Here is a 24338-nt window from a genome sequence, read left to right on the forward strand (position 1 = left end):
TTTCCTCACCTATCTTGTAGTCTTCTCAAAAATCAGGTTTTATAGTATTATTACTTTTGGTCAGAAACAAGAGGTACAAGAGTGGCTATTAATTCTCAGTATTGCTTAACCTAGAAAAGAAAGCTCTTATTCCTTTTGCTGTGGGAAGGAGGGTTTGGGGAGACAAGCCAGATCTAAAAATAAAATGGATTTTCTTTCTTATTCATATGTAATTGGAGCCCCTTTGTAAGTACTCATTACCACCTCAATAGTTATAGGATGAATAAATAATATATATTTGTAAGTGTGGCAAAACCAAGAAAGGAGTAGCCAGGGCTGTTTCTAATTTATCAACTTAGTGATTAAAGGGCTGGCTGTTGAGGCTCCAGACATCTAGGGAGCCAGAGATAAAACAGAGCAATTGGCTGTGTTTTTACTAATGAATCTAGAGCTTGAAAGATATCAGGCAATTTTAAAGAAAACCATCAAGGACAAGAGACATTAGACAAGGCCAGTAGGGTAACGAAGGGCAAGGCCAGTTACTGAGGGAGAAAATGACTTCATTTTCTGTGATAATGCTTCTGTATGCTTTGCAGGTCTCTTCTCACGCTTTTGTTAGTGTGATGGTGTGTATATGTGTATACATACAGCATCGGAATGCTACCCCCAGTGTCGAAGGAAAGAGCCTTGGAACATTCCACAGGGGCAGAGGGTTTGGGTTTGTTATTTTGCAAGGGGGAGGCTGAGAACAATGGTAGCAGAAGGGGGTTAGATTGCAAGGTGAGGAACGGTGCACCAGTGACAGGATGCGAGGGACGCACAGGATTAAATCAGGACGAAAGACACAGCGAGGAAAAGAAAGAAAAAGGCAAGCACACATACTCTGGAAATGCCCCATGGTCTGGAGGCTGAGGTGGGACCAGTCTAGTGGGGCTCAGCATTTCCACGGAGCAGAGCTCTGGGCTTGCTGGCTCCCTGGTCTTTTTTAAGCAGCCCAAGTTAAAAGGGCTCGGGACACTTGACACCTCCCCAGCTAGCTGGTCAGCAGGCACATTTTCTGCTTGGTGGGGAAAGGTGCGATATTTTAGAAACAATTCCAGAGTATATTTAGCTCCTAAAGCCGGGGCACACACATGTCACATTCCCATGAGACAATCGGCCCGGTGAAAGGAGCCACCCACCAGAGGACCCGAAGAAAACCCATGAAACTCGCATCTCAGGAGATGCTGCAACACACGGATGTGACATCATTAAGGCACCCAGGTCAGGGAATGAAAGGAAGCGAGAGGATCACAGATTGGGCAAGTTAAAGGACGTCATCATGAGTCAGAAAAGAAACAAGACTTTTCCAACGGATCAACGCCATCACCAAGTCATACCACACAGTGCTTGGCAAAACAAAACAAAATTTCAAAATAAATCATGAACATTAAACAGAAAAACAATTCAGAGCAAAATGGAAATTAAAATCATAAAAATCATGGCAAAAGGAACAGTAAGCTACATCTTTTAAAAAATTTTTTTAGATTTCTGCATAGCACCTCGTTGTCATTGCCCTATCAAATACATAATCAATTGTCACAACTCCAGCTCAAATTTGACAAGGCAAGGCAAGGAGTTAATAGCACAAGAACAGTGATCATGTTAAACACCCATGCAATCACCTCTGCCACCATTGTTTGACAATTTGTAGACTGCTTCCAGCTTTGTCAATATTCACAATAAGACCCAAGAGAATGAACAATGCCGAATTTTAAAATGATCTGTCAAAGTGTTAATTGGACTCTTTGATAAACCCCCCTCCCTTGGGAGACTTAACGACTGGAGAAAATTCACGCCATCCGTCTCAGTGAAGTGAAGAGAAAATGATTGTAACCAACAGATATTTGGTTGACATTTTTAATGCTTTACTGGAAAAGCCGTTTGGATTTTCAGCAAGTTGCAGTGGGCAAACATAAAGTGATTTTTTACTGTGTTGTCTCTTCCTGAGAACTTGGCCAAGACTAACACGTCTGCGGTCAGGAGCCACACATAACAAATAATGACACATGCTAAGGCTTGGGGCCTGCAGCGACAGTTCTGCCCCATCAAGGATCAGCCTGGTGCTTCCTTGTGATGGTAGGAGCAGGAATCCCACCAACTTAAAAAGGCTGCTGAGACAAAAACCCCTTCAAAAAAAAAAGGAGATCCTGCTATGGTGCAGTGGGACTGGTGGCGACTTTTGGTGCTGGGACGCAGGTTTGATCCCCAGCCTGGCACAGTGGTTTAAAGGATCCGGCCTTGCCACAGCCATGGTGTAGGCTGTAACTGTGGATCTGAAGCATATGCCTCGGGAGCCAAGAAATAAAGAAAGGAACAAACAGACGGGGGCAGGACATGGTAATAGTAAGAATTTATAGAGGGATATTAAAAACGTTAAGGGGAAGTTCCCACCATGGCACAGTGGGAACAACTCCGACTAGGAACTATGAGGTTTCGGGTTCCATCCCGGGCCTTGCTCAGTGGGTTAAGGATCTGGCGTTGCCGTGAGCTGTGGTGTAGGTCACAGATGCAGCTCGAATCCTGCGTTGCTGTGGCGGTGGCAGAGGCTGGCAGCTTGTAGCTCTGATTTGCCCCTAGCCTGGAAACCTGCATGTGCCGTGGGTATGGCCCTAAAAAGCAAAAGCAAAAAAAAACCCCAAAAAACAAAAAACAAAAAACAAGGGGATATGTTAAAGAATAAGTTAAAAGCGCTATATCTTCTCATTTGGGCTTGGCATGTAGCAGCCGAGGGTACAGCACTCAGGAGATGAGCCGCCAAAAAAAGCAGGGGCGGGGGGCAGGGGGAATGAAAATTTAGCGTGCGAGTCTGCCTAGCAAACCTTCTCCAAAAGCAAAGCTGGAGATACGTATATAGAAAAGCCCGGGGGAGGACATGATAGAGGCTGTCTTCCAAGGGTCGCTGTGGCTGGTCTGCCCTCGAGACTCAAACCCCCGCTTGGATGAAACTCTTGAAAACATATAGAAGTAAACAATCCTGAATGGAGGGAAACAGCTCACAACATAACTGAGCTTTTCAGCCTCTGATTTACAAGACTGTTTTCTGGACAAGCAAAGGCCTCTTTGGTTGCAGCTGCAGCTAAAGTAGGATGTGTTACCAGAAGCAGCAAATGGCGAGAAAAGACATGACATTTCCTGTCTCTAGTTGAGCAAAGAAAGCAAGGGAGAATTTAGGCCAGTTCACAGTAGAGTCCCTTTCATTTAGTGCAACTTCCTTTCCGTTTAAATGCACAGCAATTCTGCTTGATTAAATAACATATTTTTGTTTTAGCTGTTTGTCCTCTAAGCGCAATTAAGTACCTCTCAGGACCTCGGCTGTATTCAAATTCAGCACCAGAGAGTGAGAGATGCTACCAGCCAGAAAAAACTTTGCTCTGCTCTTTCTCCATTCACTGATTAAATGGGCTTTTGCTTCGATTACAGGCACTTGCCAAAGCCTGCACTGCATTCCATCCATTATGGTGGAAAAAGAGGATCCAAAAATCACTGAATGAGCTAAGAGGAGTGGAAAGGAATCTCAGGAGCCACTCTGCCTTGGGCCAAGGAAGCCAGCCTCTCTCGGATGGAGGAAGCTTAGAGGATGTGTTATTTGTTTTGTGTGGTTTCTCCTAGATTGAGGAATAATTTAGGATCAAGTCTAGCCCAGAGGTTGGGTTGCAGTCTTCTTTGAGATGCTTTGAATGATCGTGTGTTGGAGGTTCATTCCTCCATTGCTGCTGTGATTCAGCTGGAAGCAGTTACACAGTCCTCCCCACTTTTCCCTCCCTCTCCCCCCAGAGGAAGAGGTACTTCCAAGGCCTTACCCTTCTTGTCTTGGTGGTTATGGGAAGACACTGCCCCCAAAGAGTCTGTGCTGTCAGGTGAATGGAGCAGATCATTCCAGTCCAGCATTCCTCGCCTAGACTCAGACCCCTCTTGAGCCGCCGAATCGGATGTGGTGGTGCTGGGCAAGAGGGAACTGGAGTGCCCTGTTTTCATCACAAATACAGTTAGGGAAAACATCACCTGAGACACCTGCATTCTCTTTGCTCAGAGGCCAGGAGGTGCGACACTCAAGCTGGCCATAAAAGCCTCAAAGGAGATAGTCCTCGAAATGACAAGGCTGGTGGGTAGAATTCAGCAGAAGGCCCCTTGAACTTGCAGTTGTACAAGGATGAAGGGCCAGATCTTAACTCTGCTGCTTCCTGACTGAGCCTGGGCCCTCTCTGGGCCTTGATTTTCCTTGTGTACACAAGGGAGATGATGTCACTTATCTCCCAGTGTTGGGAAGATAAAGTGACATAACGCTGAAAGCACTTAGCGGTGCCTGACACCTAGTAGGTGCCCAAGAAATATTAAGAGTCCTTCTTTGGTATTCCCATAGTGGGACTGAAGCAGCATGTGTCCACTCTGGAGACGTGGTTTGTGATTGATGGGACAGGTTGATGATAGTGATTGAGCATCTCCCCCAGCCTAGACAGCTCTGCTGCCCTGAACCTTTCTCATGGAGGATGTGTCTGTTTTCAGTTGCAACTCAACTTCACAGGCATTCCTCTTTCTGGGGAAAGTGACTTCTTTCCAAAGGGATTTGCTCCCACCTCCTCATCCCTGGACTAGAGGCCTCACCAGCTCCATGTTGTTACAGCTGTGCCTTTTGTGTCTCATTCCAACCATTTTCATGGTTTTGTGACTCATCCTTGTGAGAGGTGGTTGTTGAGGTCACACTAACTGATAAAATTCAGATTAGGAAGGGGTAGCTTTTTGAGGTCCAGAGTAGTTAATAGCCAGTGTCCTATGAACGGCTGGATAATTCCAGAAGAAGAATGGCAAGGTGGGGTTACGGCAGAAACCAGGCCTTTCCTGTGAATACATTTCTGAGCTTTCCCTTCCATCATTCCACAAGGTTAAATGCAGAGCGTATCTGGTGCTTTGATCTAAACTGTCACAATGATTTAAAGAAGCCCCACTACCAGTTCTCTCTGGTGGAAATAAAATATAACCTCTCTCTGATTTTCAAGTAGAGTCTTTGGCTTGTTAAACCATCTTACCTATAGCAACCTCTTGAGCAATTTTTAAAAAGACATCAGAGCAACTACTGTGAATGTGTAATTGGTGATTTTGGTAGAAAGTAGGGCAGATACACAAGTGGCTCCCAGCCTCAGTCTGGGGTCACCACATAATGTGATAAATAAAATACTGGCCAACAGAAAAGAAAGATTATAATGAATGCACTGCATTTTTTTTTTACAGTTATTATTGGAAGTTAGATTCCCAGGAGATTTTAATACTGTAAATTATAGACTATATAATAGCAGGGGCAAGCAAGCAAGCCAGCCAAGTGGCTCCTCTAAGCTGTAGGATTTCCATGGAAGCTCCACACTTCAAACGTTACTGCAAAGCTTTGGTAACATTTAAGCAACCCCTTTCTGTGTAGAGCGTGTTTGGCTGCTTTACACAGCTTCAAACATCTGCTTTGTTGCAACTAGTCTAGTTCATCTCCAACTGCTAAAAACATGCTCATTTAAAACTCAAGAATGCTTGCATCTAGACTTTTTACGTTTTGCGGGTTTCACATCTCATTTCGACATACTGATAAGAGAACAGGAGTGGGAAATTCTTAACGTGGAACTGGAAATACAGATTTTCTTTCTGCTTATTTTGAGGTCTAAAATATATCCTGAACATTCTACTCTTGAATTCAGCTGAGCTCTAATGATCAACCTAAGAGAGCATTCAGCACCCAGCATAAGCAAACAGTTAGAAATAGCTTTGTGGGGAGTAAGAAAGGGAGAGGGAGGTGGGAAGAAAAAAAAAAAAATAACCACCTCTCTTAAGTAGCAAGAATTTCTTTTACCTGAATTGATATGCATTTTGAGCACTTTGAATTTAACTGTGTTCAAGGGGCAATTTTATGGTAATGCCATAAGTATGGTTTAGGGAGAACATTTCTTAATACAGTAATCTAGGGGAAATATATGCCTAAGGGACACATTCTCTGTAGAAAGAGTTCCTGAACCATATGCTGCAAATACATGGAAAACTCATTGGTAATGGAAAGCTATGGTTATGAGAGGAAATTAATGCGGACCAGATGGTAGTTAGGTAGGAAAATGTCTTACACAAATGTGAGAAATCAGCTCCTGCCTACTGCTGAAGTGTTAGTCTAATACCCACTACATCCCCATTTTCTATTTGTAAATCTAGAGAAACCATGCATCTGATGTACTCGAAAGAAATAAAAAATAGAGCAGCATGAGGTTGACAATCTTTTAAATGTAGGTTTGAGGACAGACAGTGTGTGTCAATGGTGAATCAAACAGTTGGAGAAAAATGCCCGACTCTCAAAAATGTTAGAACTACCACGTAAAAATCACCATGAGGCGGTAGTCCTTGGTTTGAAATCAAAGAGGTGTATTATTATTACTGCCTCTCCAGGTTCAAATAATTGTTAAAAGGAAATCCCTTATATTCCTTCTTAGCATCTGATTCTACAGGCTGTATTATTTTTGTGTATTCCCAAATAGACTGTGTAACTAAAATAATGCAACAAAAATAGGCAGTCAATTGTGGATACGATAGTACATGTTTGGAACCTATAATTTTGTTTTATTAATCCAATAAGAAAAGTCCTCTTTTAATCAATGGAGTTTATGAGGTATTATTACTATTTTTTTTTTTTTTTTGAGAAAGTGAAGTGAAGATTTAAGTAAGACTGTGCGCTCAGAGTGACAGCGGGCAGAAGGTAAGTAGCTGCCCTCTGTATTATTATTATATAAAGAAATAGATTTTAAAAGTCAACTTGAATATGTATCATGTTGTTTCTCTATATCTACAAGTCTTCCAGAGGTTAAAGACCTTTCAAACTACTTTAACCTGTTAAAGGTGATTGTAGCCAGTTAGATATAGAAAAAGAGATGCCAAATCAGTAAGAGAGAACAGAGAAGGAAGATAATCAGGGTCCAATTCACTAAAAAAGGGTTCTTGCATATGTAACTGGTGTTGCCCAGACTTTTTACCAAGTAGGGAGTCTGCATGGTTTGTTGAACGACCCCCTTTTCAGAGTTAGGCAGGTCACTCTGGTTCTGCAGGTCACTCTGAATCTTCACTCAGCTACTGAACTTCTCATGGGAACATGCAAAGGACACAGCTAGACTCAGGGGGTGCACTTTGGACTTTGGAGTTGGCTTCCTAGGCTACATCGATGCTCGTGTAAATAGCAGTTTGGTTTTTCCTTTGATGGTACAAAGGTAGCTCCCAGTCCAGTGCCTCGCACATAGTAGGCACTAAACAAATGTCTGCAAGTGAATGAATTAAATCTGCTCTAGGTGTATTAACTCTAAAACAAGCATCTCTTGCAGTAGTTTGTGAAGAGAAAGTCTCCTGTGTTTTTCTAGGACCTGCCTCTCATTTTGACCAGCCCTGATTTTGATGGTCAATTAATCATCTTACCACTTCACAGTGGAGAGATTGAGCCTGAATGGACAGGGTTATTTGTTGAAAAGCCCAACTCATCTCTAGTTTCATCAAGAAAACCACTGAAACAAGCAAAGAAAATCCCAGCTCGTCTCTAATTTCATCAAGAAAACCACTGATCAAGCTGGGGGGCAAATGGGCATTGTCTTTTAAAGTGTTAATTGGAGGAATTAATGAGTTCCTTTACTTTTGTAAAGGCAGTAAGACAGATCTATAAATTGGAGAGTGATTTTTCTTTATAAAGAGCATCTCATGGTTTATTCTATCTGTAGGAGAAATTACCTGGGAGTTAAAAATTGGTCTTAGTACAATTGATGAATGCTGGGGAGGCTGCCGGTTCAATTAGATTCAAGACCCAAATTTCTCCATATCTGATAAAGATTATTCAGTTATAGGAAATGATTGCAAAGTATGACATTGGAGAAGAGTGGATGCTAAGTGGGTTCTCTTTATGAAGGGCAAGCCAAACTACATGACATCTGCCTCCTGAGAAATTCTTCCAGTTGTTGGTGTTGAATATTCTGTCTTGAATCACAGATGAGAGAATGTTAAAGATGGGTGAGCATCTGCTTCGCTGCCTCACTTCCCGACAGGAAAACTGGGCATCGTTTGTATCTGCACAGCCCCAGTTTATAAGACGGTCTTTAGGACTTGCAAAGAGGCCCGTTATTTATGCTGATTAGGCACAGGGAGTGAGAGTTTCCCTAGAGCAATTAGACATATTTAGAAGCATCTTTAACTATTTCTTTGAATCCTCAATCTACCTGGCTTTCTTTTCTTTCCTTTTTTTTTTTTTTTTTTTTTTAAATCTCCCACCTTCGTTTATTACCTACCTCTCCATTTGAGGACTGACCTAGAACTGTTACTGTTACATACCTTAAACATAAAAAGTATGAAATGTCTGTGTGTCCTGAAACTCATAGTCCCCATTATAATGCAGAAACTTCAGTTTGACATTATGTTGTTCCTTTCTTTTCTTTTTTTTGTCTTTTTGCCTTTTCTTTCCCACGGCATATGGAGGTTCCCAGGCTAGGGGTGTAATCGAAGCTGTAGCTGCCGGTCTACGCCAGAGCCACAGCAACGCGGGATCCGAGCAGCGTCTGCAACCTACACCACAGCTCATGGCAACGCCGGATCCTTAATCCCCTGAGCAAGGTCAGGGATCAAACCCGCAACCTCATGGTTCCTAGTCGGATTCGTTAACCACTGCGCCACGACGGGAACTCCTGTTTTTCATATTTTTTAAAAAAAAACCCACATGAATAGTTTAACTTAATACACATTTGGGGAAGTGTTGAGAGATGGAAATGGGGCACTTAAAGGCTTTGTTTAGTATAGGATCTGTGTATATCAGAGCAGGAAGAATGGGATAAATGCTGTTCTCTCATCTCTTCCCGTGTCACTCTTCCTTGTAGACACTTAAAGAAATCTCACTGAAGATAGGTCTCAATATTCACACTCTTGGTGTGCTTAAATTTCGATGGCTATACTGGAAAGTTTTGTTTAATAAGAATGTGGTTCTGCACTCCGTGTAAATTTTCCCTGCAGATGCTGTTGTCCTGAAAGCCAGCACCGTGGGGAATGGTACACTCCGTTAAGGGGCATGGCTTATTTGTTATAAGTACTGTTCTTTTTTATCTTGGATGTACCTATGTCCAAAAACAACTCCTTCTCCCTCAAGAACTCATGAAATGTATTCACCAATTCCCCTAAGGTTGGCATATTTCATGTTATGTGTTAAAACTGTGGGACTCATTCTCACACATCAATTGTCTCATTACAGGTAGAGTCATTTTTGAAGCAGGAAATCTATGCATAATTTTAGTGAATTGGGGCCCTGAAGTAGCAAAGAATCTGGTCCATGATGTTTAGGAATGAAGACTATAAACTACCACAGGATGAGTGGCTTGAAGAATTTAAAAAAATCCAGAAACTGACCATGTACTGTGTTGTAAGACATTTCATGATCTGGTAGAGGAGTTGAAATGTCTATAAAAAATAATGAGAATTAAAAAATTAATTTAAAAAACGAAACGTAAGATTGGAAATACTCAAGAGGGTTAGTGAAACAGGGTTTCCCAAATAGATTTCCATTGATATTAAATTGTGAGTAATAGCTTCCTTACCATTCAGTGCCACGAAGGAATCTGAAAGACAAAAGGGAGGAGCAGGTTACTGGGTGTTTAACATTCTGCATCGTGTGACTGACTTACTCGGTGGGGATGAGCTAACACAGAGCTGTGCTTAAATACGATCCCAGTACTAAGTAATTGCTTTTTACTTTCTGCTTGTAATACAAGATGCCTTTTATTTGGTCCAGTTTCACATCCCTGTATCACTTTCCCAAGTGAGTTTCCTGAAAATCATGCCTTTGTGGCCAAGGGGCAAAGCGAGAGTTAAAGCAAGACTTAGTGGAAGGAATGGTACTGTGATTATGTGTAAACCCTCCTCTGTACGCCGGGACGTGTATGTGCATCTGGGCCACACTTAGCACTTTTTCTTTACATTCTCCTTTGTTTCATCCTCCCAATCATGCTGTGAGGAACTGTCCAGTAGCACAATGTTCTGAACTCAGCTGGGGTTTTAGTTAGGAAATGAAAAACCAAAATAAAAATCACACACACACACACACACACACATGCGCACGCGTGTCCAGAGGCACTATGATACATTTGTGTGCATGTGCTGCGTGTGCAGGTCCTATCACTGGTTCACTCAGCCTGCTGCTCAGCCTCTGACACTGGCTCTGTATGGTTTCCTCACTGCCTCGGAAACTTTTGTTAAAGAGCCATTGTGCACCACATATCTAAATCCTCTGAATGCCCCTGTGTGAATAGGTATATCTAGCAGAAGTAGGTCGTGCTCCAGCGGGAGCCCAGGAGCAGAGGAGCTGCTGAGAGAGGCATTGCCTCCTGCCTGAAGCAGGATCCTGAGGTATCTCAGCAGGACCGCAGTGCAGGTTAGGGAGCACAGGAAAACACGGAAGCCTGACAGAGGAGACTGAAGAGTAAATCACTGGCTGGGGATCTGTGCTAAACACAGAGGCTTCCTTGGTCCGCCATCCTAGGATCGGGTGTAGTGTGAGCCTGCTGGCATAGTGGACACTTTATAGAGCCAGTGAAATTTCTACATTTTTCATTATTTACCTTTTCAAGCCAAACAGAGACCCCTGCTTTTCTAGAGTTGTCCATATCATCAAATCATAAACATAGGAAGAAAATTATTCACTAAAATCAGCTAATTAAGTGGACTCTCAGAGACACACATACAAACCAAAACCTGTTTCCCTAAAAATGGAGCCTTAAGTACCAGCAGGATTAAGATCCACCAGCCAGGTATCAAATTCTTTTACTGCACACACATAAGACAGATATTTTGGTGATGACACAGTTTCCTATGGTAATTTCTTAATTCAAATTTTGTGTATGAAGACATAATAAGCTTTTGCCAATGTATATTTGCAGACAAAAAAATATGACCAAGACTTTGGAAATGAGGCTGTCTGTAGCCCTCTTTATTTGATTATGTCACTTCTCCAGAAAAGGTGCAGTACTGAATGGTATCTTAGAGTCTGAAATTTTGGGACTCACGGCTTGAAGATTTAGAGTTACATCCCTGATTTTCATTATCAAATCAAATATCAGAAGTAATATAGTTTCCTTCCCTTAGCTATTTTTTATGCCATTTGGAATGCCAGCTTCTTGAAATTCAGCACTTGTAACATTTAAAACCTAGCAAACTAAACGTTTTCACAGAGTACGGCATTATGTTCTAAATTAGCACTGATAAAGCATTTTCAGGAGAATATTGAAATTAATCAGATGACTGGACAGTTGAGCAGAGCTTTGGCCAGGATCCTTTTTATAAAGTTCTAACTAAAATGTTAGCGTTTAATAACTTTTGAAATGAACTCTGAGATTAGTAGGTTAATTCTTATAAAAAGGTTATTTACAGTCACCTTGGTGGGCTCTTTCAGAAAATTTTTCCGGCTGCAAATGATACTAGATGTAAATCTAATTTTAAAATGTAATTTTGTAAGTCCTCATGTTCAAGGAAAATAAAATAGTCTCATCCAGTTAAAAAGCTAGAGTGTTGCGGTCACTCTTTTTATTATGTGGCTAAAAATTATGGCAGTAACATTTTTAAAGACAACAAAACTGGTTTTTAAATGGAAATGCTGATAAAGCTTGCTGCTCTGCTCTAGTTAGCATCCTGTAGAGTGACTCTGTCCCACAGCATTATGACAAAGAAATAGGCCAGCATTTATGGCAGTGGTCTTGGCAACACTGGCAGCAGGACATACTATTTTTTATTTGCTATCTAGAAGATGATTTTTGTTATTTATGCATGTTTTAGAGGCAGCCACACTCAGTTTCACAGGTGGAGTCATGTTTCTAGGCCATTCTATAAAAGCATCTTTGCCCAATGATATACATGGATAAAAAGCTCCACTTACTGTGACAGTCTCCCAGGCCATCTGTATTGCCACGTTCTATGTCCTGTTCAAAAGTCAGTCTTCAACAAAAGAGGAGGGAGGAGAAGAAAGACAGAAACAAATTCAGTGATGTGAGTCTTTATTCCAGAATGCATCTTTAAGTGTCACTTAAGCAGCTAACATAGTTTGATGAATGGAGTGGCAGGTGCAAAAAAAGTAGATTATAGCTTGAAAATCTATCTCCGAAGTATTTAGAAATGAGTCCATTGTGACTCTTCAAAGAGAAGTCATGGTTTAGGCAACTAATTCAGATATTATTCAGGGAGTTAATTAGTTTGCGGATAACCTATATCATTCTTCGTCTCTGATTCCCTGAGCATTTCTTAAACATGTGGAAGGTTTAAATGTTTATATACACTCCTTAGGTAAGTGATACAGAGTCTATAAATTAAAAAACTATCTCCCTCTCTGCTTTTTCTTTTACCCTAGCTGTTGCCTTCCTAGATCTTGTCTGTTTTGTTTGGTTTTTTGGTATGTTTGCTTGGAAATAAGTTGGTATACCGAAGTTTTCAGGTGCTCCGTAGGCGTGTCAGGTGCATGAGAGGCCAGACACAATGTTGCGTTTTGCTGAGACCACTCAGGTGTTTGGTTGACTCCTAGCCATGCCCAGTCCTCAGGATTTCTGCTCTCATGCTCCTCTACAGGCTCACTTTTCTTGCAAGTCCACTGGGTCACCTTTGGGCTCTCTAAAGTATATAACATCAATAAGACCAATCTTAATGGTATCCATTTGGATTTTTAAATAAGCACACTGGAATAATCCAAAAGAGTCTTGTCCAATTTCAGGGGAATTTAGCTCTTCTTCTTCCTCTAGTATAATTGAAACTCCTGTTTTGCAGTTGTCTCCAGGGTTTATTTATGAGGCATATAGGAAAACTATTTTGAAAGTCACACCTTGATCTAAGACTCCACCGTATTTGTTTTCCAATGTTTTTGTGCTGTGTTAAAAGTCACATTCATCCTCAAAGGATAAAGATTTTGAATGGTAATGAAAGCCAGTATTCAACCAGGCTCGAAGGCCACTTTCCAAGGACAGTTCCACATATGTTGAACAGTGAAATATTTATCTAGATCCTTAAAGGGAATGATTTTGGAGTTCTCATCTTGACTTTGAAATGATTTTTAAAAATCAGTGGTATTACCTTTGGTCACACTTTGTCTAAAGGAAGGCGACAGGTCATTTCTCAGCTTCTCTCACTGCAATTTGTGATCCTTTGGCCTTCACTTCAGGGTTCCCACGAAGAGATGGAAAGCTCTAATACCGTACTGTGTCAAGATTGCTCCTCGCAAAGCTGATCTAATAATCCACGGTGAGTCAACCCTTTGTGCATTAGTCAGATTTTCAGGTCAGACTTTACAGTTATCTTTAGCTCTGTCTTGTCCTCGAATTATGCCGGCGCTGGTCATCATATAGGCTCTTCTACCTGATCAGCTATTCTAAAATGGGAGAGGAGGCTCAGGGTGATGTGAGGACGATTCTTTTTGCCCTTTGGATCTAGGGAATTTGAAGAAATGGTGAAGAAAGAACTGTGCTGCCATCTGGCCCCTTCTTTAAATTGCCATCACCTGTCAAGGACATGCACTGGATATTTTTCCAAATGTTATTTTGGATTTCACATCCACTGAAGTAAGAGCAGAAAACCTTTGAACTAATACCGTCCAAGCATTTAAAGTCAGGACAACAATTCAAACTCAATATCACAGGCATGGTAGACTGGCTCAATCCAGCTGATCTGCTGGAAAAATGCCAAGAATTGATTGCCTACCTAATGAGTAATAGGGTCAACTGTTCTTCAGTGCGGGAGAGAGGTTTATTGGATGTATACACCATGCTTGCAGTGCAAATGCATCACTTAACAAGTGCTCTGCAATTTCTTCTCAGCCCTCTATGGTCAATTAGAGGAGCCAGTTTTGCTTTGGCTGGACAGACCACATCACTAATCTAATTGGTACCCTATTGCTCCTTTTCTCTGCTGTTGCCACACCGTGATGATCCAGGCATGTACCATCTTGTCCCTCTCTCCAGGGGATACTTAGAAGTCTGCTGTGTTGTTTTTCTCTGTGTTTTTAATCAGTCTGAGGATGGATGATTAATCAATTGGAAATCTGCCACATGTGATATTGTGTGTTCTCTGAAATGGGAAAAGGAAGGAGAAGGGCTGGCAGTCGCATGGATGAGGTTTGTGCACAGACGGCTGAGTGGCGGTGCTGTGTGAGCCCGATTACTCATATGTCTAGGCTACTTTATATCCTCAGGCTTCTTACCTGCTGCTGGGTGACAGATGGGCACAGGTGCCACCTTCCTTTACCCACCCACAGTATGGGTCTCTGGAGGCAATACAGGTTCTGCAGGAAGAAGGTGACCGTGAGCAACCTGGGACTATTCTCTAGGCACTGTGGGCACTTTCTAAGGGTCACTGAGGCCAATACATACTTTTTACACTTGCCATGTCGTTCACACCGGCCAAGGGGAACCTTTATCACACAGGTGGAGAAAGCTACATACAGAGAGCTGCTTGCTCTGTCCAGCTGCATGCCCATAATCCTCTTGTCTTCGACTCCGTCATAGCTGCACCTGGTTTTAGAGGCAGGATGACGTCATTCATAGCCTCTCTTGGGTTGGTTCTCTCTTCCCGCCACCACTCTTATACCCCACCTCCAGCCCACAGGCTGGATTCTTAGCCTGATCTAACTGAGGGGGAGTGATCCTGACGTATGCACCCCCTCCCCGCCAATACACGTAAACACACATTACTGGCAAGGGGAAAATGATGCTTTTAATGTATGAAAAGAGTGTTACAAATAATATTAAAAGTCACCTAAGAATTTACAAAATCTAAGTTTGCCAAGGTTTCTTTAAATGGAAAATATCATAATAAGGTAGCAAATAATTACTAGGAAAGAACCAAACATTCTACGCACTTTTCAGGATTGTAAACGCTCATCTCCTCCAGGAAGAGGCTGTCATTTAGGAAACCACTGTTTCCTATCCTGGCCAAGAACTTCAAGATGATTCCCTTTTCTGATCCCAGGAAAACCACAGTGTGATTCTGATATGGCCCAGCAGCAGTGTCCACCGCAATTTTGGTCAGGCGGTATCTAAAATGACAGGATCACATTTTTTATCTATTTGTTAGTCTTTCATTAAAGTGTCCCCTCTTCCACTTCAAACAAAATTCTAGTTATAACCTCAAGAAAAATCTTTGCATATAAATAATGCTCTCAAGCTGTTCTGGTCCTTTATTTCCATATGAAGGGCATTAGCATGGCTCCAAGGAGAGAGAGAGGTATGTATGTATGTGTGGAGGCCAAATTATATAATAAATACACAGCCATAACCATCTGAAACTACTCAGCAGTTATTCCTTTCATGAGCAACGAGGGAAGACTGATGTCTCCTTTTGAGAGACTAAGAAATAATAAGTGACCTCATTTACTGTTTTTTTTTCTTTTTTTATTACTCAAATGAATTTATCACATCTGTAGTTGTATAATGATCATAACAATCTGATTTCACAGGATTTTTTGTTTTACAGCGCAGAGTACTAATCAGTATCTGATCACCGCTAACATTTCTTTGAATGTTGAAAAGAAATCCAGTGGCTACCATTTTTCCACATTCTTCCTATTAGGTGCAAAGATTGTCAACAGAATGTCAGATGGGAAAGCCTTCTGATGGTAGATAGAGGGCTGAGAGTTCTGAAGGATGGGGAGGTAGGGTGCTCATGGCACTGTTGATAAATTAAAGGATGTACAAGCCAATTAAGATCTATTTAAAGCCAAGGGTGAAGAGCATCAGTCCTATCAGCTGCCTAGGAGAAGTCCTGCGGGGAAGTCTCCTTCTCTGAAGTCCCATAGCCCTTCCTAAATCCGTGGATACTGTTTGTCCTTAAGCACCATGGCAGGAACTAGAAAACATGAACCTTCCGCAAATGACACACCATGGTCTCCACCTTAGAGTATGTTAAAATCTTTCAACAAAGTCACCATTTACAAATGGTGGAAAAGTTAATTGATACTGTGATTGATGACTTCCACAGTTGGATGGTACGTGGGAAAGCCTGTTGAACTGTTTGGAATTGAGCCCTAAATAAACATGAGAAGGACGAGTATTTCCTGCTATCAGATTTGTAACCAGCTATCCCTTCTCTGTTGGCCACCACTTCAGACAACAAATGCTAAAGTGTGAACCCTTCATGCTGGTTTTCTTGTGCAAATGCTCCATGTATGACCGTTAACAATCCAGTGCCCTGATGGAATCTGCAGCATGTTTTGCAGTCATATCCAGTCAAACAGGAGTCAATACCCATTGATGGATCCCCCCTCAGTGCTTCCCTGCTTTTACACAGATAGGATTAATGGGCTGACCCAGAAGGTGATGACTTTGTTTCCACTAATTGCTGGCATGTGCCCACTTCGCCTGAAAATACATGAAGTCTGTTCATGTGGGATGTGGTTATGGTGGGTTTGGTGGCATCCACCTAACTGCCCAGCACGTCATAGCTGAATCAGTGCTCAGGATAACAGAAGATGTGTGTGGCATTTCAAATCATGACCCACTGGTCAAAGATGATTTATGATAGGTGCCATAAAGATGAGAGGGAATAGGGGAAATCCATTTGGAACATGGTTTGCTCGACGCCCACCTGACCATCGTCCTTAGGAACCATGGCCTGTTGATGATGGAAGGCACGGCCTCATCCATGAGTGGGTGTGTTTTGATGAAATTCAGGGTATCATCAGGAAATTCATTGGAAGTTGCATATTTTTCTAAGGAGGAGGAGCCAGCGCAGCAACCTGGCCTAAAAAGAAACAAAGGGAGGGAGTTTATATCATGCTTTATGGAAATTCTTTGAATGAACTGCTTCTCTGTGCATCTCGCACGAGAGAGAATGCACCGTAGGCTGAGAAGAGGAAGTTGAACAGTGAACAAACCCAACAGAAAAATATGCTTAGATTTCCTCAGGGCCGCCTCCTCATTCTGTAGAGAAGCTGAGCCAGGGCGGTTCAGCCTTGGCTGGGGGCAGCTTGGCTTTCCCACCAGAAGCACAAACACACCCTATAAACAGTGATGAGGCTTGAAACAAGGGAGGGAGTGTTTGGTCTGCATGACTCTGAGACTGCTCTCCTTGTCCTAAAACCCTGCTAGAAGTTCTTTTTTTTTTTTTTTTTTGTCTTTTTTTGCTATTTCTTGGGCCACTCCTGCGGCATATGGAGGTTCCCAGGCTAGGGGTTGAATTGGAGCTGTAGCCACTGGCCTATGCCAGAGCCACAGCAACGCGGGATCCGAGCCGCGTCTGCAACCTACACCACAGCTCATGGCAATGCTGGATCTTTAACCCACTGAGCAAGGGCAGGGATCGAACCCGCAACCTCATGGTTCCTAGTCGGATTCGTTAACCACTGCCCACGACAGGAACTCCAACCCTGCTAGAAGTTCTTGAGGCATTTGCTTCACGAAAGGAGACAGTTGGGCTGACTTTCTGACAAATGTAGAAAATAAAGATGCTCAAAAAGCTGCTAGCCTTAAGTACCTGCTAGACTCAGTGCAGCCACCTCTCATTACTTGTGGGTCGGAGAACATTTGGGTCTTATTTTTTATTGTTTTTGTTTGATTTGGGCAGGTATGAAAAGCCAGTTACAATGAAATTCTTGCCTGAAAAGTCATTTTTAAAATTAGTGAACATGACAATAAAATTTTGCTTCTGTATGAAATTAAATTGTTTTAGGAGCCAAGGGACATCTCAGCAAAGTCAGAACAGAGGTATACCCATGCCAGTCCTGTCCAAATGCCTGCTTTGCCCCCTGGTCTACTGGTATGGACCATGACAGTACTGGCAGGATCTAGCCCCATGCACATGCTGTTTCATGGCATTAATCTAACCAGCCAGGAAAGTATACTGATGTCTCTAAGACAGGGAGCTATCGCATGGAACGATGAGGGGGAACACACTGCCACCAGTAGGCAGTCACTTAAAGTATGTGTTCTGGTGACAGCAGGTGACAAAATCTTTCCATACCCAGGAGGCATATTACAGATGTATTCCCTGAAACCTGATCCCTCTGGCTGAACTCCCCTCCTTGCTTACCTGGAAGGATGTGAACAATTCTAGACCATGACTTGGAACATCTATCTGAGGTTGTCAGGGTGTGCTTTTTGCACCCAGGGTGCTCTCCGTAAGTAATGGAGAATGCATGCACCAGATAATTCAGGGGATGAAGACAGATGGATGAACGACAGAGGTTTCTCCCCCAGGTACAGTGTTTCATATTACCTAAGCTCATTCATTTGAGTGCACTGGCCAGGTAATTTGTGCGGGGGATTAGAGTTTGGAGGCAAGAGTTGGAAGACACTGAGTTTCCTTCCAGAGGCACACCGATTAAGTGGGGGAAGCTGAACACACAGGGGTGTTTCCATAGAACTCAGATTTCAAATGCCAAATGGAGGTCTGTAGTGTGTGCCACATGGAGAGGGCAGGCACGGGGCTGGGACAAGAGTTGCATCCTGTCCCGGTTAGGGGGAATGCATGAACTGGTTTAGTGTGAGGCTTTGCTAGAGGCGACACAGGAGAAGGTCTCTGGATTGTCTCTGGACAATAGTTTCCCTGGGAAAGCTATCCTGGGGCACATTTTAGGGAGGGGGCCATTGACAGTGCATCTCAACCCCAAACAGACCAGAACCTGGCAGACCAGAAGCACCCTAACCACCCATTGTACCCGCTAGTCTCTACCTGCCCTTGACTTGGAATCTGGGATCAGCTCCAATCCAGTCTAGTCACAAAGTCCAGGGAACACCATTTGTATTGCACATTTTATTAAGGCTTGAAGACACGAGTCTCTGTAAACACAGGGGAGCAGGGAGGAGCAGTACAGATCAGCTGCCCAGCTCTGTGCACTCCTGCAGGATACTTAATGCCTCCCTGGGCCTCGGGTTCCTCATTAGAGACCGTGGGGGCTGACTGGACCAGATGGTTCCTATCATCCTAGGATGATAATCCACAGCTACAGGTCGAAGCAAAAGACTAGAGAGTCACTACTATGCCTACAGCTATAGATTATTTGGGGTTCTGGTTAAGGGGTCAGAGGTATCGGCCTCACAGGCCTTTGTGTTGTGCTGGCATTTGTACCTGCATGGCCTGCATGGAAGGCCTCGGTGTATGCAGTTTATAAGTTGTCCATTACCAAGGGGCAAACTGCACCATTTCCAGAAGTTCAAAAGAGCTTATAAATAATTGCACATACCTGGGCTTAGGCACTCGTTCATCAGGAACTGGTGTCCACGTGGAATCTGGAGACTTCTGTTCCTTGAATCTCCCAGTAAAAACATTGGCAATATCAAGCATGTCATAGGCACACACTGCAGAGCCAGGGATGCTGCAATATGACATTTCACACACAGAGTTACTCGTGCAGTAGTTACGCATGCAGTTTGGAAAACATACTCCAAAGAAAATTTTGCTGGTACAGACAGTTGAAATTTAATGTTCGTACCCTGAACGCTGTAAGTGTAAGGGGCCCTAATGCATAAGGGGAATGTTTCTGTGAATCAAATTTGCATCAACGATGGCAAAATCATAGGGAAAAAACCTCTTTATGCCTTGTCTGGCACCGCTTTTGTTTATAAAGGAGGAATGGATGAACCGCTGATTTAGAAGTTTCATCAGTTCCCTGATGCTAATTATCAATCTTTCACCCAAAGAATGTTTGGAAAACATTCTGCATCTCTAATATTGGTGAAAATTCCAAATGAAAGTGCCCCTACTATCCCTATGCTCCTCCTTTGGTTCCTCAGGCTGATGACGTCAGGAGTGAGAATGTGTGTGTAAGGAACCCAACCATGTTTTATGTTAGCCCCTGTACATGTCAAATATCACTGCCTGTTTATTTGCATAAGACTAAACAATTTAAATCTCTAAAGCACCAGCACTTTGCAAATAAAGTGCTCAATTAAGTGCTAAATAATCATAATGACAGTAATCTCTACCTATAATTACAACATTGCCCGGCACTCCGGGAAGGACTTTAGAGATTTTTTTTTTTCATCATTGGTAAGAAGACGTGAATTATTCATTCATCTTGGTACAGTGCTTGAATGCATGTTTTTCAACCGTGGTGGTTCCTTGATTTTGATCAAATAAAGTTCGCGCACTGGCTGGCCGCTAGTTTCAATCAGGCTTTGAGGCAGTGGGTCACCGCACAGCAGAAGCATCCAAGGCGAGACAGTGGCACTTGGCGACATGAACATCATCCAGGGGAGGGAGAGCGATTTAGTCCCAATTTTACACGTGTTCAAAGGATACAGAAATCACTTCGCGTAAGATTAGGACAATTTTTATGCCGTTTCTAATTTCATAACACAATTACTGAAGTATTACTAATAAAGCAGGAAATAGGGAGAGGATTAGAAAGCTTGTTGAAAACAGGGTGGCAGGATGAATTGTAAAGTATGTAGCCTGTGTGTGTGTCTTATTCAGAGAATTGAGTCTATAAGAAGACAGTGATCCCTGTTTGTTTAAAATTTGAGGACACCCTGGCCTTATTTAATTTTGTAAAAGTCTCTTCACATCTCCTTTTCCTAAAAGTAAGAGGTGTACGTATTGACTTTAAATATTAAAAACAATAGGATAAAAATGAAGATATTTTATGGAGCACTTCATAATAGCTGAAGATATCCTAGCATGTTTTAATCTGCCCAGGGTTAGAATTGTTTGTGCAACACTTCCTTTTTCCTTCCCTACTTTATTCCCTCCTTTTCTTCCCGTCCTCTGTGCATTCACAGATATTTATGGAATCCCTAATCGGAAGCATTAAATAACAGTCTTACTCTCAGCTGACTCACAGTTCAGTATGGAGGCAAATAACTGTGACAACAACCATGATAACAATAACACATGTTTCAAGACAGTCTGGTAAGAGTAGTATGTAAAAGAGGTATACGCAAGGTACCATGCGAGGTGACTGGAGCTGAAGCTTGGAGCACCCCAGGGGTCTGGGGGGCAAACAGACATGGACTGGATGGGCAGATTTGGCAGAGAGCAGGGCAGGAGCACGCTTGGGTAAGCCCGATGAGCTGGAGAAGGGCCTGCCGGACCAGGCAAGGGCCTGCATGCTGTGCCGAGGAAGCTGGGCTTTGCCTCCAGGGTGAAGAGGAACACCCAAAGGATTTGAAACCTCCTCACAGGAGGAGGTGTGCATGTGCGGAGCACAGGGTAGAGAGGGATGAAAGCAGAGGGAGTAAGAGCAGAGAGGAGCTGCAATTTCTAGCTGAAAACTGGTATACGTATTTTTGCCATTTTCTGATTTTACTGAACAAATAAATATGGATTCTGAAACTGCATTACCATGTGCTAATTAAATGTTTCCTAGGGGCCGATTAAGAAAATTCTTTAGAGGTTCCCACTGTGGCTCAGCAGGTTAAGGACCCAGCGTTGTCTCCGTGAAGATGTGGGTTTTATCCCTGGCCTCACACAGTGGGTTAAGAATCTGGTGTTGCCACAAGCTGTGGTATAGTTTGTGGCCACAAGCTGTGGTGCAGCTTGGTCCTGGTGTTAATATAGCTGTGGCATAGGCCACAGCTGCAGCTCCAATTCTGCCCCTAGCCTGGGAACTTCCATATGCTACAGGTGTAGCCGTGAAAAAAAAAAGAAAGAAAAAGAAAATTCTTTTAATGGAGTGTACATAAAATGCAGGAATCTAGTACTCTATTGTAATCACAAAGTAACTCATCTTCTCAAAAAGCAGGCAAAACAACTAGGAACGTTCTGTGAAATTCCACTGGCCCTTGCATTCCTGTGTTCCACTGTGTTTTTTTTCAACACTCGTAGATACATGGGTTCCAAAGTATGAAGACCCAAGGCCTGGATTTTTATATCCTTTCTATTCTCAAGTCTAAAAATTCCTTCAGGTGGTTACAGCTTACTTAAACCTAACCGAGTACTTCTCGCTGCAACATGGATTCATATGTTCAGGTACTTTCAAGTGGGGGAACTCTTGACCTTTGCCAGACATATGATTGAGGAACATGATTTTATCTTTCATCTTGCTCTCTTCTAGGCTCTACCCACTTGGTAAGCATTTCTTCTTAGCTGCTCTTCTCCAGTCACATCATGTATCTGCTGTCCTCTAGCCACCCGTCAAGTTCTTCCCACTCCTTGTAAAAAGTATAATCTAAAGTAGTGCCTTCCTAATGGAAGATAATATAGCACATACAGAGTTCTGCATGGAAATGAGACTGTAATGCATGTTTTTTAATCTCATGCCCATGCCCAGAGTTAGGATTACTGCCACACTGCAGAGCTAGGACGCTAGGGTCTGGGAGAGCTGAGTATCAGGGAACTTAATACCCCTCTTCTTTCTATTCTTTAGTCTCCACCCATTTCCACTGCTCCAGGAGCAATTATTAGTGTGCCATTTAACAGCTCAGCGTCTTAGCTTAAATAAATAGAACAATAAGAATGAACAGGCTGAGGCTCAGTATTTCTTAGTACAGTATTTGATGACTTATAAATCCTCACTAGAATCCTCCAGAGTCTGACAGTGGTGCTGTGGTTGGGATCCTGATTCCTCTGGTAGGATAATAACCAGGGTCCCTTAAGTGGGATGCGGGAGGAACTCTTCTGATTCCTAACTTCTACTCTATATAGCATTGTAATAAATTTCCAGTATATATTTTTTTTCACTTTTTTTTTTTAGGACTGCACCCATGGCATACGGAAGTTCCCAGGCTAAGGGTTGAATACAGCTGCCAGCCTATACAACAGCCACAGCTACATGGGATCTGAGCCGCATCTGTGACCTATACCACAGCTCATGGCAACGCTGGATCCTTAACCCAGTGAGCGAGGCCAGGGATCAAACCCATATCCTCATGGATAGTAGTGGGGTTCATAACCTGCTGAGCCACAATGGACAGAGTAGTTTTACTTTAACCATTACTGATCTAGTCATCAAAATATTAAAAGTCAAATGCAATGTCAAATGACCTGGAAGAGAAAATTCTTGAGTCCAAAGCTGCTGTTTCCAGAGACTATAACCTAACTTCGTTTTCTTAAGTGTAAAAAGAAGGTAACAGTATTCATTTCCCAAGATTACCAGAGAGATTAAGAAATAACACATGAAGAGTGTTTATGTGTCGGGCATATAAAAAGAAGTTATTGTTATAATTTATCCAATTACTTTCTCTAAAATCCTAAGCTAACTGTGCTTACAAATGACTGTTAATTGGTCGATGAAAACTGGGTGTTAAGCGCTTCTTAGCGACAGATAGTGAATGGCAGTTTTTTCCTGTCAGTTGTAAATCTTGTGTATTAGGCAGGAACCCCTAGGGAAAAGGAAGCCAGGAAGGAAGGATTAGGTCCACATAGCCAGGGCATGGTTACCTGTTATAAGGTGTGGAAAAGGTTGCCAGGACAACGTCACGGCCGTTAATACGAATCACATCTGTAACTGCCTGCAGTATGTTGAAATAAAAGTGAGAGTCTCCAGGAACGGAGCAGTTGAGGCGAGCCTTAAGGAAAGATGTCCACTGTTTCTCCAGGACTCTTTGAGACCCTCCCATGTCATTCTTACAAACCTGAGCCACTCTGGGGAAAACGACCTGCAGAGGAAAAGCAGGGAAAATGACATGCACTCACTTTGCACAGAGATCTTAGTAGAATTTGCCTTTCTTAGAAAACAGAAACAGAACAACAAGGTGCTTAATTTAATCCTGGGTTTCTAAAATCAGTAGCACAAAAAAAAAAAAAAAGAAAAAAAAAGAAAAAAAACTCAGCATTGGAACAGCATGTTTTGAAAGATAAGGCTGTGGCATTTAATACAGAGCCATAAATCCTTCAGGGGATCAGCTCCCAGCCACATAAACTCATTTCCATACAGACTGCTTAGCTTTTTATTTCCTCAAACAAAAGCACTTTGTATGCACCATCTCTGCCATCCTCACTGGCTGCCTCTGGGCCCTGCATCTCATGCACTGAATTCCTCTAACTGCGCAAGCCACCCTGGCATTGAATTTATGCCCTCCGATTTAGTGAGTACTTTTGGTGCAAATAAGTGACATAGACATCCCTTAATTGTACTATTGCTTTTTGTGATAAGTACAATCCAAGACCTCCATTTGCTTAAAGATACTGTGTGTTTTTACTGTTTTTCTGAAACAACTCCAAACAAAAAAATTGGGGCATAGACCTGGAACCCACATCTTGAGGTACTTGAAACTAATATGAGATCACCCAAACATCCTTTTATTAAATTTTCAACAGAAATAGTTAAGAGGTTCCCTGTAATCTGTTGCTTTTGTGAAAATCCATACAGGGCTTCGAGGAAGCAAAATGTTTCACTTCCACCAGTCTTTGGCAGGATCTTCTCAAAGTGATGA

The 24338-nt window shown here is 42.5% G+C and overlaps 1 protein-coding gene and 1 long non-coding RNA gene across 5 annotated transcripts in view; one reads left to right on the forward strand and one right to left on the reverse strand.

Moving 5' to 3' along the window:
* Positions 1–24338, reverse strand: part of SEMA6A (semaphorin 6A) — a 127503-nt gene that overhangs the window by 20693 nt on the left and 82472 nt on the right. For 2 of the 4 annotated variants that reach the window (XM_005661592.3, XM_013995051.2), the window contains exons 10-19: positions 23344–23561; positions 19208–19339; positions 16612–16767; positions 14888–15064; positions 14400–14540; positions 14231–14311; positions 11927–11985; positions 9597–9617; positions 9409–9459; positions 3822–3986 (exon numbers count right to left, since the gene is read on the reverse strand). In XM_005661592.3, the coding sequence (XP_005661649.1) occupies positions 3822–3986; positions 9409–9459; positions 9597–9617; positions 11927–11985; positions 14231–14311; positions 14400–14540; positions 14888–15064; positions 16612–16767; positions 19208–19339; positions 23344–23561 (1201 nt within the window). The remainder of the gene's footprint in view (positions 1–3821; positions 3987–9408; positions 9460–9596; positions 9618–11926; positions 11986–14230; positions 14312–14399; positions 14541–14887; positions 15065–16611; positions 16768–19207; positions 19340–23343; positions 23562–24338) is intronic. The other 2 variants (XM_003354246.4, XM_005661593.3) reach the window with 2 other exon arrangements.
* Positions 6681–24338, forward strand: part of LOC102165671 — a 29976-nt gene continuing 12318 nt past the window's right edge. Inside the window, exons 1-2 of the long non-coding RNA XR_002341857.1 lie at positions 6681–6739; positions 13196–13275. This is a non-coding gene — a long non-coding RNA (uncharacterized LOC102165671). The remainder of the gene's footprint in view (positions 6740–13195; positions 13276–24338) is intronic.

Source organism: Sus scrofa, chromosome 2 (assembly GCF_000003025.6).
Source record: "Sus scrofa isolate TJ Tabasco breed Duroc chromosome 2, Sscrofa11.1, whole genome shotgun sequence".
NCBI lineage: Eukaryota > Metazoa > Chordata > Mammalia > Artiodactyla > Suidae > Sus > Sus scrofa.